Genomic DNA, 14,689 nt, shown 5'->3' with positions numbered 1-14,689 from the left:
ACTTTCCAGTTGGAAAACTGAGTTCCAGTGGACACTAAAGAGTAAAGAACAGGTATGGACGTGAGCTTTTGCCATATTTGTAGCTCATGGAGATACTTACTCCACGTATCCCACGCTCTCACTGTAAGTCATTAATTGTGTGTATTTTTTCAGTTTTTTTGACTTGGGACGCTAGTAAGACTAACAAAAGGTGTATAGGTATTTAATTCTCTTTTCCAATATGGCAAATCTATTCAGTTCAATTGAATTTATTTTCAAATAGCATCAAATCATAACAGAAGTTATCTCAAGGCGCTTTTCATATAGAGCAGGTCCTGGACCATACTCTATAATTTAGAGACCCAACAACTGAGCATGCACTAGGTGCGACACTGGCAAGAAAAAAACAGGTAGAAACCTGGGGCAACTAGGGCAAACCTGATACTGTTTTTAATTAAAAATCTTTTCCAGTTGACATGGTGCAGTAAAACACATTCCAGCAGCTCATTTGATGACATAATATTTTATTGAATTAAAAAAAATATTTCATTCAGTACCTTTCCTTCTACTTCTACACTTCATCAGTGGCAGTTCACATTAAAATTCAAATGCTGGTGGGAGGATATAAACCTGTATAAACGTTTGTTCTGTCATCCACAGCCACTTAACTTTATCTTGCCTGAGAATAATTGCATACATAGAGCTAGAGATAAAAAGCAGTCATAGAGTTATTTGAGAATAAAAACTACCTGGCTATTCATGGAAATAAAGGAATATTCGCCCAGAGTTGATCAAAAAATATGTCTCTTTTATGCATTTCAATAAGACGATTGTAAAGTTCTATGAAAATGGGTAATAAGCCTAATAACTGATATAAGACATACTATTGATCATTTTAAAAGATAAAATAACTAGCCTCATTTTTTATGCGTGTAGTGACACCAAAGTTGGTGTTAAATCGAGCAAAGTTTATACTTTACTTTACTCTTCTAACCTTGCAACAGTGCCATTCCTGAAGACGCTGACTTAGTGAAAGTTAAAGGCTCTGCAGAGAGAGAATATGCAAATGCTATCACAGTCAGTTTTCATCTAAAATGCTTGTATTCGGTAGGATCCTGTATAATTCTATCGATGCTGCCCGCATATCCTAACGGATTACTGCTTCTTTTAAAGACTGTTTTTATTTCTGTTGATATATTTTGAAACTCAGAAGAGCTTTTTGAATTTGGGGACAATATACAATCTGGTGAGGTTATCTTCATTACCTCAAGACAGGTAAAAAATAGATAATAATATCAGATGAACCCACATAGTCTGCCTAATTTATTCAGAGACAGTGATGTATAGTTTAACCGGGTTTAACATTAACTTAAAACCATGAAGTCACAAAGGCAATAACATCATTTGAAGTGCATGTGCTTTGTACTTAACTGCATCCTGGAAAAAATATAATATTTTTTTGTGCTTAAGTAATCTCATGTGATCCAAGTTGTCATCAGCCTGATTTCTCAATTACTAATAACATTGCTATTACTATCAACCTATTTTTCTGCCTTTATTTTTGTATTGTATAGATAAAATTATTATATCTGTCAGCATGTTTTATGACTCAATGCCCCGACCCATGATTGCTTTCTTTGTGTTCCTCTCTGGTCTTAGCAGGATTATATAACATTTGGGTCCAAACAGTGCCACCAAGAGACCAAAACTGGAAGCCAGGATGGCGAATACCTCCACTGCATCTGCATATTTGCCTGGTGAGCTGACATAAGCGGGGACAAAGGCCACCCACACAGCACAGAAGATCAGCATGCTGAAAGTGATGAGCTTGGCCTCATTGAAGTTGTTTGGAAGATTCCTCGCCAGAAACGCTAGCAGGAAGCTGAGGATAGCCAGTAAGCCAATGTAACCCAGTAACACTGCAAAACCAACTGTGGACCCGACTACACACTCATAAACTATCTTGTCATTGTGGTATTGAGTGTTTTTATGAGGAGCTGGTGAAGCTGAGACAAGCCAAGCAGTGCAGATTGCTGCCTGAATAGAAGTAAGAACCATAACTGTTCCTCTCTGCTGCAAAGCACCAAACCACTTGAGACTGGCTCCACCTCCTGGTTTGGAGGCCTTGAACACAGCCAGAACCACCATGGTTTTCACCAGGATGCATGAGACACAAAGTACAAAGCTGATCCCAAATGCTGCATGTCTCAGCTGGCATGTCCACATCCTGGGACGGCCAATAAACAACAGTGAGCAGAGGAAACATAATTTAAGTGACATCAATAGCTGGAAACTCAGTTCTGAATTATTGGCGCGTACTATAGGGGTTTTGTGATGATAGATGAAGATGCCCAGGACAACAGCACAGATAAAGGTTCCCACCAATGTGGTGGCTGTCAGGCAGATACCTAGAGGCTCTTGATAGGAGAGGAACTCTATTTTCTTAGGAATACAGTGGTCACGCTGGGGGCTGGACCAGAAGTCTTCTGGACAACTGGTGCACTCCATGGAGTCTAAGAAAACAGGGAAAGTGATAAGATTAATGCTTAAATTATTTCTCCAAACTGCAATATTTAAAACTGAATACCAACCAGTCTCATTGCTGATTTCCCCCTCGGAACAAGGGATACAGTCAAAACAGCACTCAGGTTGCCCCTTCTTTCTGGCCATGCGGGTACCTGGAGGACAGCTCTCACTGCACACTGACCGGGGTGGCTGTAGGGAAAAAAATACACATCTGTTATTGAGTCAAATAACTATAATGAGCCATGCATGGTACACAAAATAGGTTTCTGAAAAATTAAGGCAACCTCTTTGGATTCAAAATTCCAGAAGATTTTGTCTTCATCAAGTGTGAGTTCTTCACCTTTGGCTGACTCTTTAACCTTGCCCACATTCTCAACTTTAGTTCGTCCATCAGGGAGCCACAGCCAGTTCATGACATCATATATTGGTAAGGCATCACCATTCTCATCAAATGAAACTTGATCACCAAATGGTGTGGTGAAGTTGACCTTTTCCAAGTAATACACAAGCTAAGAACATCAGAATAACGGATAGAGGAAAATCAAAAAGGACAGATGAAAACTCAATTCTATATGACCATGGTGAACACAGTGGTATCTAATATTCAATAATCAACCTTTCTACTGCACCTATGAACATACGAAGATATTAACAATTTCAACAAAGCATTTCCATTAAAGTGAAGTCACTGATATTACTCTATACCCAGTGACAATACACTCTGACCTGATAATATTATCCACTGCTGTGACCTTGTGGTAGGAGGAAATGTTTCAGTTATCTGCTGTGCACTTTAAGATTAGTAATCTCATAGCATTGCATTTAATCCTATACCTGAAATATTACTCCAACAAATAGTATAGGATTTAGTCATGAACAGGTGGAGTGTAAACTGATATCCCACCTGCCATAGCTCCAGTCTTTGCAATCTGGCACAGCTGTGTCCACTGAAAGGCCCTTTCCCTGGCACACAGCGCAGCATGTCATCAAGAGCATACGCCAGAGCATACACAGCCTTGTACACGTTATACTCTGGCCTGAGGTTTGAAATGTCCAACAACTCAGTCTCCACACTCTCTAGATCTTCCTGTCCAGTGCACAGTTCTCCCCCAGCCTCTACCCAACCTGCTGGAGGTGGTGCAAATCTACACTGAAATGTGTATTCCCAAAACTGATTGACCTAAAATGTATTAAAAACCTTTTGTTATAAATTATGACAATATACTGTATTATTCTTACAAATACCAGATCAGATTGCAAGGTAAAGGTGAGACACTACATTCTAAAAAAATGTTTTTCATGAACTGGTCAGTTTTTTAATTTTAGGGCTATTTTGCTTCCATAACATGTCTTCTTTCAGACTAGTGTAAAGAAAACATCCAATTTACGTGTTTATTTTAATACACTTTTTCTATATGGGTCTGTAAATTTCTCCTAAATTCACCAAAAGTTACCATTAGATAATGCCTCATTTGCATATTTAAACATACCATTTCAGAAAACTTGTAATACGAAAAATAATTGTCTTAGTGTAAGTAATCAACTGGGGAAGTTTCATGGTGATATCTTAGATATTTAACCCAATTCACCAGGAGTGTCTTCAAAATGTATTGAATTTTACAAAACACGTCTTTAAAGGCCGTTTTCTCACATTGAGTTTTGTAAAAATCTTTGACTCTAATATGTCAACAAAATGAAGCAACAATTTTGAACTTAGCTTTATCCAATGTTCAGATTCAAACAATAAATTTCAAAAAACTTGTAATAAAAAAAATAATTGTCCTCATATAAGTAATCAAATAGGGAAGTTTCTTGGCAATGTATATTAGTTAAATGTTTTAACCTATACACCTGGGGTGTCTCCACTTAAACTCACCACGTTATTTCCATAGAGGTTGGTGTGTTGTATGTCAGGACGTATTCTTAACAGGAAGTCCCTGAGTCCTGTTATTTCTCCTCGACGGATGGCAATGCCCAGTGTTCCACTCAGGTACGGCATGAGGTGGGGGGTCTGGAGCACAGTAGCTGCAGTCCAGGCTTCACTGGCCATCCACTGCAGGCCTGTCACATTCTGCCTCACCACCTGTGCATTTCATTATATAAAATATATAAATTCATACTGTCATGACACGTTTGATGTCTTGTCTCATTCATGCATGTAAAACCCTTTTATTTCAGACAATCAAAACATTAAGTTGTAGAATTATATAAACTTATAAATAAGCTGTAATTCAAGCCCGACCTCTTCCATGAGGTTAATCATGTGACTCTGATGTGCAAAGACAATGACCACACGAGCTGTAGATTTCCTCATCAACTCGACAATTCTCCTTAATTCAGCTGCGTCTTTGCCCCAGGGCAAAACTTCTAAATAGGCCAGACAACCTCCACCAGACTGAGCCAGATCAGATTGGAAGGATCGTGCGGCGTGGAGTCCATAATCATCATTACTGACCAGCAGACCAGCCCAAGTCCAGCCAAAGCGCCTGAGAATCTGAATCATAGCACGCACCTAAGTAAATACAGAGTGGAGGGATTAATGCACAGGCCAGAATAATCTCTCAGTGGGGAACCTGCTAAACAGATTCCACAATTGACCATGTTGGTGCCTTTCAGCTTTGTTATCTGAGACCAAACGGCTCTATCAATGGCACAAACAATGTGACAAGTATTACAAAGACAACATAATTTTCATTGCAGTAAAGGGATGTTATTTCAAAGGAATGTTTCAGTGCACATGTTTTTTTTTATGCATTCTTATTTTGCCGATTAATGGTCACCTGGAAAGCATCACTTGGGATCGTCCTAAAGAAGGATGGAAACGTTTGCCGGTCACTCAGGCACGAACATGTGGCAAAATAACTCACCTGTGAAAGACAGACTGTATATCCTAAAAAGATTCAAATCATTCATCGGCTGATTAGTCCAATGTTTACATTTGACATTGCATTTCAAATTAAAATACTTTAAAAGAATCATGGTGGAAAACTTACCATAGGTAATCTGTACAAACCTAAGACAGTGGAGATGGCAATAGAACGTCTAGAGGAAGAATCTCCCACAATCCCAAGGACTGGAGGGGTTCCTACACAGGTCTTGTCCAATATAAACTGCTCGTCTTGACCACTGGCTAATGACAACGCTGCACGGAATCCAATTCCTAGGTTGACGCAGTTGTCATTAAGACTGTATCCAAGAGTCACATTAGGTAGCAGGTTGGAGTTTCTGTTGATCTCATCAATAGCAAAGGCCATGGTCTGGGCCTGTCTGAATCCTAGAATATCAAAACTAACAGAAAAATACCATTGTTGGAAAATTCAACATGATACAGTAACTGTACTGAAATGAACATTTTGCACAATTACAGATTTTGCAAAAAAAATAAACCAGTTGAATAGCAACAATTATTACAATACTTGATTAACAATAAATAAATAGAGGACACAAGTATTACGTCTAAAATGGCATAAATACACAATGTAATTCTGACCGGGTAATATCTTATCATATAAAATACATTTTACTAATGGGATTGGCTTCTTCCAGTTTCTGCATTTTGTTGTTTCCCTGACATACTGACCTGTGGCAGGTTGGCTGTTGTGGTTCTGAGGTAAAAGACAAGTCAGGAAAGACAGAAAAGAAATGGATCTGAAACAGCCCTCCCAGAACCACATCTCCAGCCTTGTGCATCCCATTTAAATGAAACTGTCCCTGTAACCGGCAGGAGGTGGAATGGAGAGGGGAGGGCAAAGCAGAAGAAAAGTAGGAATACAACAACACAGAGTACATGAGCAAGAGGAGGTTGATATCTAAAAATGCCCACATGGCTTTCCTCCTGTTTACTCCTTTTCTGACTCTATGTCAACCCCTTTTATTAACTTGTAGCATTGTTTAATCTTGCACACCACCCATAAGTGCATATGCAAAAGTAAAGGCAGGGCCTAATCCTGTATGTATTTCATTAGAGATTGATTTTGTATTGAGGTGGAATTTATTTTGTGCACTTTTAATAACATCTCACCAAGGCAATTTTATCAACCTTTCCAACCCAAATTGAAGTTGTGGATGACCGCTATGATTGATGTCTACAGAAATTTGTGTAATTTGTTGTGTGATATGCATACCGAATTAAACCCACCAAATGCTCAAATTAGCCCCAAGTCTGTCCACTAGATGGTAGCAGCATACCAAGACACTGAAATATTACATATTCCCTTGCTCTGTTTGTTTGACGGAGGGTTATTGTATGTGGCTGGCAACCAATCGTAACTTGGCAGGTACTAGATATGATCAGTTCTGCAGAAACATGTGGGCAGGAAAGATTTCCCTATTAGTCTGTCCAATTTGCAATTTTATAGATTTGGTAACTGTATTTCTACACTGTTAAGAATTTCCCAGTAAAATAACAGTAAAGAGCTGGAAGCAGGGTTGCCAGTATTCTACTGTAAAATTAACATTATTATACTGTCGCTGAAATTTACAGCTTTGTACTGTTAATGAAAAATACAGTATATACTGTTTTTTTTATTAATTTCACAGTATTTTACAGTTAATTTACTGTTTAAGGATACATTATATAGCTGTTTTTATCCCTTTCTTTTACATTATCTTACTGATTTGTTTCAATGCACTATTTAGGTTGTATTTTTACATACATTTTAATAAACATTATTTTTTGCCTAGATGAATAGACTTAGCAGGTTACAGACATAGGAATAGTCACACTAAATACAATTAAAGGCACTTGTTAAGAAAAAGGCTATAATTAAGGCTATAAGGCCCAAAATGTCTGTCTATAGCTGGCTACAAGCACAGAATGCAAACCATAACAACATGTGAGTGAAGAACAGAGCTAATTCACTGATTTTCCAATCATGTACAATGTGTGAGAAAAGAACATCTACAGCTTATCTTATTGCACTTTATTTTTTATTTTCATATGAAGTTCAACTCAGCGCCAACAAAAACCTGACACAGATAACAAACCAAATTTCAGAAGAAATAGCATTTCTGAAGACATCTGTCAATCTTACTTTGTGGAACAGTTACAGAGAGTTGAGCTATATCATAGAGTTAAAACAAAACTCTCAAATAATATTTTGCCTTATATCATGTGTAAGGGATTTACAAATGTGACAGGTTTGGTTATAAATAATATTCATAGAATTATTATTATTAGTAAGAATTATCAATAAACATTAATAATGAACGGGGCACCACCCTGGAATCAGGGACCAATAACCAAAACGTTAATCCAGTCTCATAAGGGGATTGTTCACTCCAAATGCCAGTATTTAATCACTACTTTACATTTAGGAGATGAACGGTGAAGGGTGAATCCGAGCACTAACTCTCATAACCAGCCGTTATTACAATATGAATGCACAATAAACACAGACAACTGCTATTTAAAATAAGACCATTTATTTAAATATAGTGAGCTCAATCAACAATAAACACTCTAACAACATTAATCTAAATCAATAGTTATTACAGCAGTAATTACTAATTAACGACACTTAATAAACAAATGGATGTTCTATAACGCAGCTCTAAGCACTAAACTAGAATTAAACAAAACACAAAAGCAAAAGAAAATGTGTGTGCGGGAGAGAGATGTGTGTGTAAGAGAGAGAGATGTGTGTGTGAATGCAAATGTGTATGTGTTTAGGTGTGAAGGAGGAGTGTCTATGTGTGTGTGTGGTGTGGGAGGAGCAAAGGACGCCCTAAGTGGACGTCACCACGTAAGTGGTTACGTCACGTAAGGGGGGGGGGTTGCTCGAACGTTACAGATCACGCCCAAATGGGATGTGAAAATCCCGCGTGATCAGTAAGGTGGGAACGTGAGGAGGCGTATCTACGTGTGTGCGTGTGTGGGAGGAGCAAGGGAAAGCTCAAGGTGGCGTCACCACGTAAGTGGTTACGTCACGTGAGGGAGGAGTTAGGGAAACCCAGAGGCGGCGTCACCACGTAAGTGGTTACGTCACGAGGGAGGAGTTACTCTGGTGGCGGAGGCGCCACGGAAATCACCGACTGCGTACGAACGGGAGGTTTAAGTCCCACGCGGTCGATGAAAGTGTTTGTTTGTGTGTAGTAGAAGTGGAGGAAAGAAAGGCGGGGGAGCGCCTTAAAACAGTATCACAGTCAAAACAGTAAACACCGCAGCAGCAGGAATCCTAACTGCCGCGCGAGAGATGTAATAGCTGGGTTATTATCACTCAGATGCTCGGCAGGCAAACTCACGTTTGTCAGCCGTGCACTGGTCTTTTAATAATAAACTACAGCTACAGATCTTCACGTTTAGCAGGAGCTAACACAAGGAGCACACAGTAATCAGACAGTCAGCAACAGTAAACAAAGCAAAATAAACAAGCAAAGCAAAGCAAAGCAAGTAAAATAAACAAAGCAAACAGACGGACTCGGCGGTCCGTACGTTTAGTATAAATCAACAATAGTTATCAACTTATTGGAATATACAATTTCACTAGTCTCTGCCCAGACACAAGCCTCTTACTTGAATCGCTTCTTCGGAGCGATAGTGGAGTATATCGTCGTTAATTGGTCCGGCAGCGTCGCAGGCTCGGACAATAACGGGCCGTTATGGTGCTCGTCAGCTGATGAACGGCAGGCTGGACCTCCGGGTGGCAGCGGAGGGGAAAGCAGCCAGAAATGAAGGAAAAGGCGGTGCGCTCGTTTCCTTTGATGAAGAACGGTTGTCCTCGGCTTCCTTGGTGAAGCCGGGCTGTATTCTTCCTTCTGCAGGGATGTGGATCAAAGTCTGATGGACACAACAATTTCTTAAACTCGTCCAGCGAGGTCAGGAAATTGTGGCTCGAGTCTTAAGGTGAACGCCGCAGCGTTGGGTACCTCCTGTAGCAACTGAAGTTGCAGTGGAAAGGGAATGAGATTCAGGTGAGCGTGCCTATATCTCCTGTGAGAATAGTGGGCGTTTCACCGGAAAGACCCCACATTTCCTGTTAGCCTCATCCAATGGGAGTCCTTGTTTTGGATTCAACATGAAATCTCGCATGTAGGTGAGAGATTTTCAGAGCCGGCCGTTGGGTCCCCTGCTGTGATCAGGCTTCTGGTTTCCCATGTAGGCCAAGGCTCTTTGTCTCGTGAGGTCCCTACACATGTAACATGTGAATATACTGAATATATTGCTGAGCCTTAAGGCATATCAGTGGTACAAATTTAAAAAAAAATTAACATTAAATAAAAAATAATTTGTCTATATACTAATGAGCACCGACACCACCAGACATGTGACATCATGTCCAAGTATGAATATTCAGGCTCTAACAAGGCACATGGATAAGTGTGGAAGTCCAAGTATTGGGCGATAATGGGGGAGTGAGTTAGTGAATGACTTATGGCCCACTCAAAGACACCAGTTCTCTCAATCCAGCCTTGGTAGCCCGCTGACTGTGTGAGAGAGAGATATATGAGTTCCAACATAACTTTCATTGTAACTTCTCACATACAAAATCAGCGTGTGTAGCCCTCATTTCCTCTTATCATGTATGTAATGTAAACTCACCATTTTAAATGAAGTCCCACTCAAGTCCATGAGTCCCATCAGCAGAGTGGATACATGTGGATATACGGTTGTAGTCTTGTCTTGTAGCTCGTGAATTTGCCAGTTTTCTTTGAGAAGACTTTGCCCTGTCCATCCTTGGTGCCTCTCTCAGGGTTTATTCCTATGGTGCACCTGAAAAATGATAGTGTTTCTTCAGGTACTGTGTAAAAATCAAGTTGTGTGAATCACTTAGATTAATGCCACAATAAAAATACAGGTTTTACTGAAAGTATCTAACCTTGAGATTAACTTGAGCGTGCAGGTGTAGAAGGTGGAAAATAATGCAGCAAGCCCCATCAAGAAGGTGGGCTGGATCCCCTCACATATGAAGTGGCCCTCAAGGCTGACCATCCAGCGCCAATAGCTTCCTGCTGTTTCACCTGAAACTTAGAAAGAATTTTCCTCAGTCAACTTCATGGATTTTTAGTCAATGTTTGAAATGAATTGTGTTGAGTGGTGTGCATTACTGGTTGAGAAACTGTTTTTTGATCAATTATTAATATTCTGACCATCTGATCTATAGAACATGTGGTTTTCATATATCATTCAAAAACACTAGTTAGCTAGTAAATAAACTTGCCTTCAATTTTGTATCTGCTCTGCTGAATTACCACCCAATAACCAACGTGCACTGAAGTCTTAATGTTACTTTAAATGTTGAAGGGACTTCCATAGACTGTAAAATGTATACACCGTCGTTATGCATGAATTCACTGGCAAAATACATGTGTCAGCACATTAACTTAGATATTAACTTGAATACATAGAAATTAAAATGAGCTCCTTGTGTTGTCCGATTAATGTGCAATCATCTGTGAAATTCTAGCTAGCTGTTGAATCCCTCTATCATGACATGCACATATTCTGTAATGCAAACTAACTGGAAACATCACTGATAAACTTTGCACAGATTTATTAATTAAATAAAATTACTACTCACCAAATAATCAGTAAGATGGGGATGGATGAATAAAAGAACGGATCCAGCATCACATGTGCAGATCAGGTGAAATTGCTCTTCCCAGAATTCAAAAAATACTGCATGAAACTGTTATTCATGATACTTTAGACAGTTGATCAGCAGTAAAGTGCTGTTTTTTAAGAATGCATTATAGTTCAGTTAAAAAACGGCCTATGAGCGTAATTTAACAGATTTCCTTTTGTATTAACAGTAAAGCACTGTTTTTAGCAATAACAGGTTAATACTGTTGAAATTCTGCTGTAAATTAACAGCAATTGTTTACAGTGTACGATTACAGACAGAAACCTGTTAACACATTAATAGTGAGTGCACGCACATACTTTTCCAGGCAGGATGACCTTACTCAACTCTATTCCCCCTAAAATGTAGCAGAATATTGCATCAATTAAAACACTGGCTTTGTCTGACTCAAACCCAAAAAAGCATCTTATCTAGGAGGCATTTAAGAAAAACATGCAGGAAATCCATGCAGGCTTAATTGCAGAAAATAATTATAAAACAGTGAATACAAAAACACAAAAAGTTACAATTCTTTTCTGTATAATGTTAGGCCATTGCATAGTAATGGCTTCAATAGGATTAGTTAATGATTATGTAATTAAAAAAAATGAATGAGTATCTAAATGCTAGTGAACTATTAGTTAATGAGTAACTCTCAATAAGAATATCTTGATAATTTTTTTGAAGGATATTCAACTTGATAATATTCAGGGATGTGGATTTTAATGTATATGTTGTCTGAATATGATGAATAAAACATCTGTTAAGAATTCTGCTGTCTCTGATTTTTTAAAGGAATCAATTGTAAAGATAATGATGAAGTAATGAGGGACTCTTCATTAACTATTCAGGATTATGTCTCACTTTACTCGGAGGGATACAAAAACAGTAAGTAATGTTTAAGTAATCAGTAAATAATGAGTCGTTACTAGTTTTGTGCTGCTCAGCAGCTGATTCAGAGTTAATCAGGAACAAGTCATGAAAGTGGTGAAGTCAAGTCAATTTCAATTTTATTTTTATAGACCAATAAATTAGTCAGAATGATCAAGTCAAAAATATTCACAAACTAATTTTTACTTAAAGGGACTGTTTGTAAGAATCAGAAATGCTTGTTAACAGCGACACCTGTGGTCGTTAAGTCAATGAAAGTCAGCGTCGGGCTCGCGCTTGCTCGCTCTAAATAGACATGAACGAGCATCGCTCAAAACAGTGAGGCGACACACATCAGCTAAAACCACAATATAACTCTATATTTCACCTGCTTGGCAGTAATGTTAGCTGACCAGACGGAGGTCTCTCCATGAATCAATACTGATCCTGGTGTTGGCTTTTCGTTATCGTCTCCGACCGGGTGCCGGTGTCTCCCTCCGGCGACGAGACGATAACGTTTCTCGCTGCGGTGCCCTGTCACTTCACAAGACACGGGAAACCTCTGTTGGTCTTGAGGAGCTGCAGCATTTATTTCTGCACAAACGTCCACTGTACATTCACTAGATATTCTCAGAGCTACTAACTCTTCTGCAGTGTGTAGTGTGCACTCATGCATGTCTATGGAGCGAGACAGCAAGAACGCACTCTGTGTGTGAGTGAAGGCAGGCAGAGGAGCAGAGACTCCGGCCACATGCGAGCGCGCAAATGCGAGCGCGCATTGGATCCCGACCCGGTAAATTTATACGTGTAAGAAGTTACAAACACTCCCTTTAATCATTCATTAATATAGGTTCTCCCTGTCTATTCTCTAGCAACTCATCATTATCTGCTATATAGTACTCCATTACGAATTATTAGAGAAGTACTCATTAGACCCTGGACAGGTCGCCAGACTATCATGGGGCTGACACACAGAAACAGACAACCATTTATACTCACATTCACACCTACAGGCAATTAAGGATTGGCTACATTCATTTTTAATATTTTTGCTACATTTAATGACATATTTATTTATTTATTTAGTCATTTATTTATTATTTTGGCAGGTTCCGTCCTCCACACACAGAGTCACGGTTCTGTGTTAGTTCAGTACAGCGGAAATAAAACAAATGCATCAGGATTTTTGTTTTCATGTATTCTGAACAGACCGTAGTTTGAGTATAAAGGCAGACATAATCCTCCTGCTGGGGACTGAGGGAACCTTTTGTTAACATTTCAAACACTTTTGTTTTACACTGTAGGAACACTGAACAAACACTTTCCCAGCCATTTAGAGTCAACAATTAACCTAACGTGCATGTCTTTGGACTGTGGGAGGAATTTAATGCAAAATAACATGAACTTGAATTGATGTGTTGTGCTTTGCACATGTTTAATAACAGGCAGTTTTGTTTAACATGTACATGTTTGGGACAAAAAGAAAACTGAAATTAGTAGGTGCCAGCAGAGACACAAGTCTGTCTCACACTTCTGTCCTCTCCCTGCCTTCTTTACAAAATTCACATTTGTGACTAAGTTTGTTTAGAACAATTTATCTAGTTCAGTCATTTTCAGTTTAGATAAATAAAATACTCAAAAACCTTCCCTTTATATTTATCACTTGATGAGATCCTGCTACATACATATTTTTATATTTTTACATGTGTATATTATACGTCCCAAGAAATCTTAAACAGAAATTCAGCTGCACACTTATGCTTCAGTTAATCTTATATCTGATATATATTTTAATCTAGTTGAAGAAATGGCACAGAGATGCTGCACCAGACAGAGAGAGATGGAGATGGAAACCGAGTTTGCATCAAGGTAACGTTGCAGCCGACCACATCCAAAGATGACCGAGGACGCCAAAGAGAGCCACTGAGGGAGAACAACGACTTAAGCCAAATTGCACCATTGGATCCAAAATATCTAAAATGACGTGTTCTACACAGAACCTGCGACCACTCCATACAGCACAATCCACCAATCTACCCATCAAAGGTGATATGTAAATACATTTTCAGAAGTGAACGTGTTTGATGATTAGACTAATAAACAAATGTATAGTCAATTATTAAATAAGGTAATTTTAAGAAATTGAGAATCAATATTAGATGCAAGAAGAATTAGGAAATCCATCAATAAATTCTAAACCTGAATTAGACCACGCCTAAATTTATAATATGAAACTGCTTCACAATCTCCCTCGATGGTTCTTAAATTATCTGCTGTTGAATGATGCATTAATACCAAACCAAAATGTAATTGATAGGCAAACGTCAAACAACAAATTCCAATAAGAGAGGTATTAGTCACTGAATTGACCTGGTCACATTTAATTTGTTTCTATCCATAAATGTTCAACATTGTATTCACTGTAATCCTTCAATTATCCTTTATTCAATTTATTCCTTTTTCCTTTTGTTTTATGATTTATTAAATTATCCTCTATTAGTAGTTTAGTCATGTAGTTAGTCAAATAAACATTTATTTTATAAAGAACTTTGTTATTTGATTTGTGTGTGTATATAAACAACTTGAATCACTGTTCACCATGCCCAAGAACTCCATAGCAAACCTGAGATTATGAGACTCAATTGATCTATACACAATTTAAACATTTTCCCTATTTTGATAAAATTGGGTGGCACATGGGTAAATTCTGATATTAAAACTAATTGTTTGTGATATTTGAAGCTAAGTTTCAC

General features: G+C 38.5%; 1 protein-coding gene and 1 long non-coding RNA gene across 2 annotated transcripts; both read right to left on the bottom strand.

Moving 5' to 3' along the window:
* Positions 1–1,581: 1,581 nt before the first annotated feature.
* Positions 1,582–6,276, bottom strand: LOC141771726 (extracellular calcium-sensing receptor-like). Its single transcript, XM_074642282.1, has 9 exons — positions 6,086–6,276; positions 5,499–5,793; positions 5,286–5,372; positions 4,748–5,017; positions 4,382–4,588; positions 3,410–3,685; positions 2,790–3,014; positions 2,571–2,694; positions 1,582–2,492 (listed from the first exon to the last, which is right to left on the bottom strand). The coding sequence occupies exons 1-9, from the start codon at positions 6,193–6,195 to the stop codon at positions 1,582–1,584; spliced, it is 2,505 nt and encodes an 834-aa protein (XP_074498383.1). The 5' UTR covers positions 6,196–6,276.
* Positions 6,277–9,643: 3,367 nt separating this feature from the next.
* Positions 9,644–10,848, bottom strand: LOC141771727 (uncharacterized). Its single transcript, XR_012594759.1, has 3 exons — positions 10,323–10,848; positions 10,046–10,216; positions 9,644–9,930 (listed from the first exon to the last, which is right to left on the bottom strand). It is a non-coding gene; the product is annotated as an uncharacterized LOC141771727 (long non-coding RNA).
* Between the last annotated feature and the right edge of the window lie 3,841 nt (positions 10,849–14,689).

The sequence above is a fragment of the Sebastes fasciatus genome, chromosome 7 (genome assembly GCF_043250625.1).
Source record: "Sebastes fasciatus isolate fSebFas1 chromosome 7, fSebFas1.pri, whole genome shotgun sequence".
Taxonomy (NCBI): domain Eukaryota; kingdom Metazoa; phylum Chordata; class Actinopteri; order Perciformes; family Sebastidae; genus Sebastes; species Sebastes fasciatus.
Note: the sequence above shows the minus strand (reverse complement) of the source record. Positions and strands in the feature narration are given on the sequence as shown.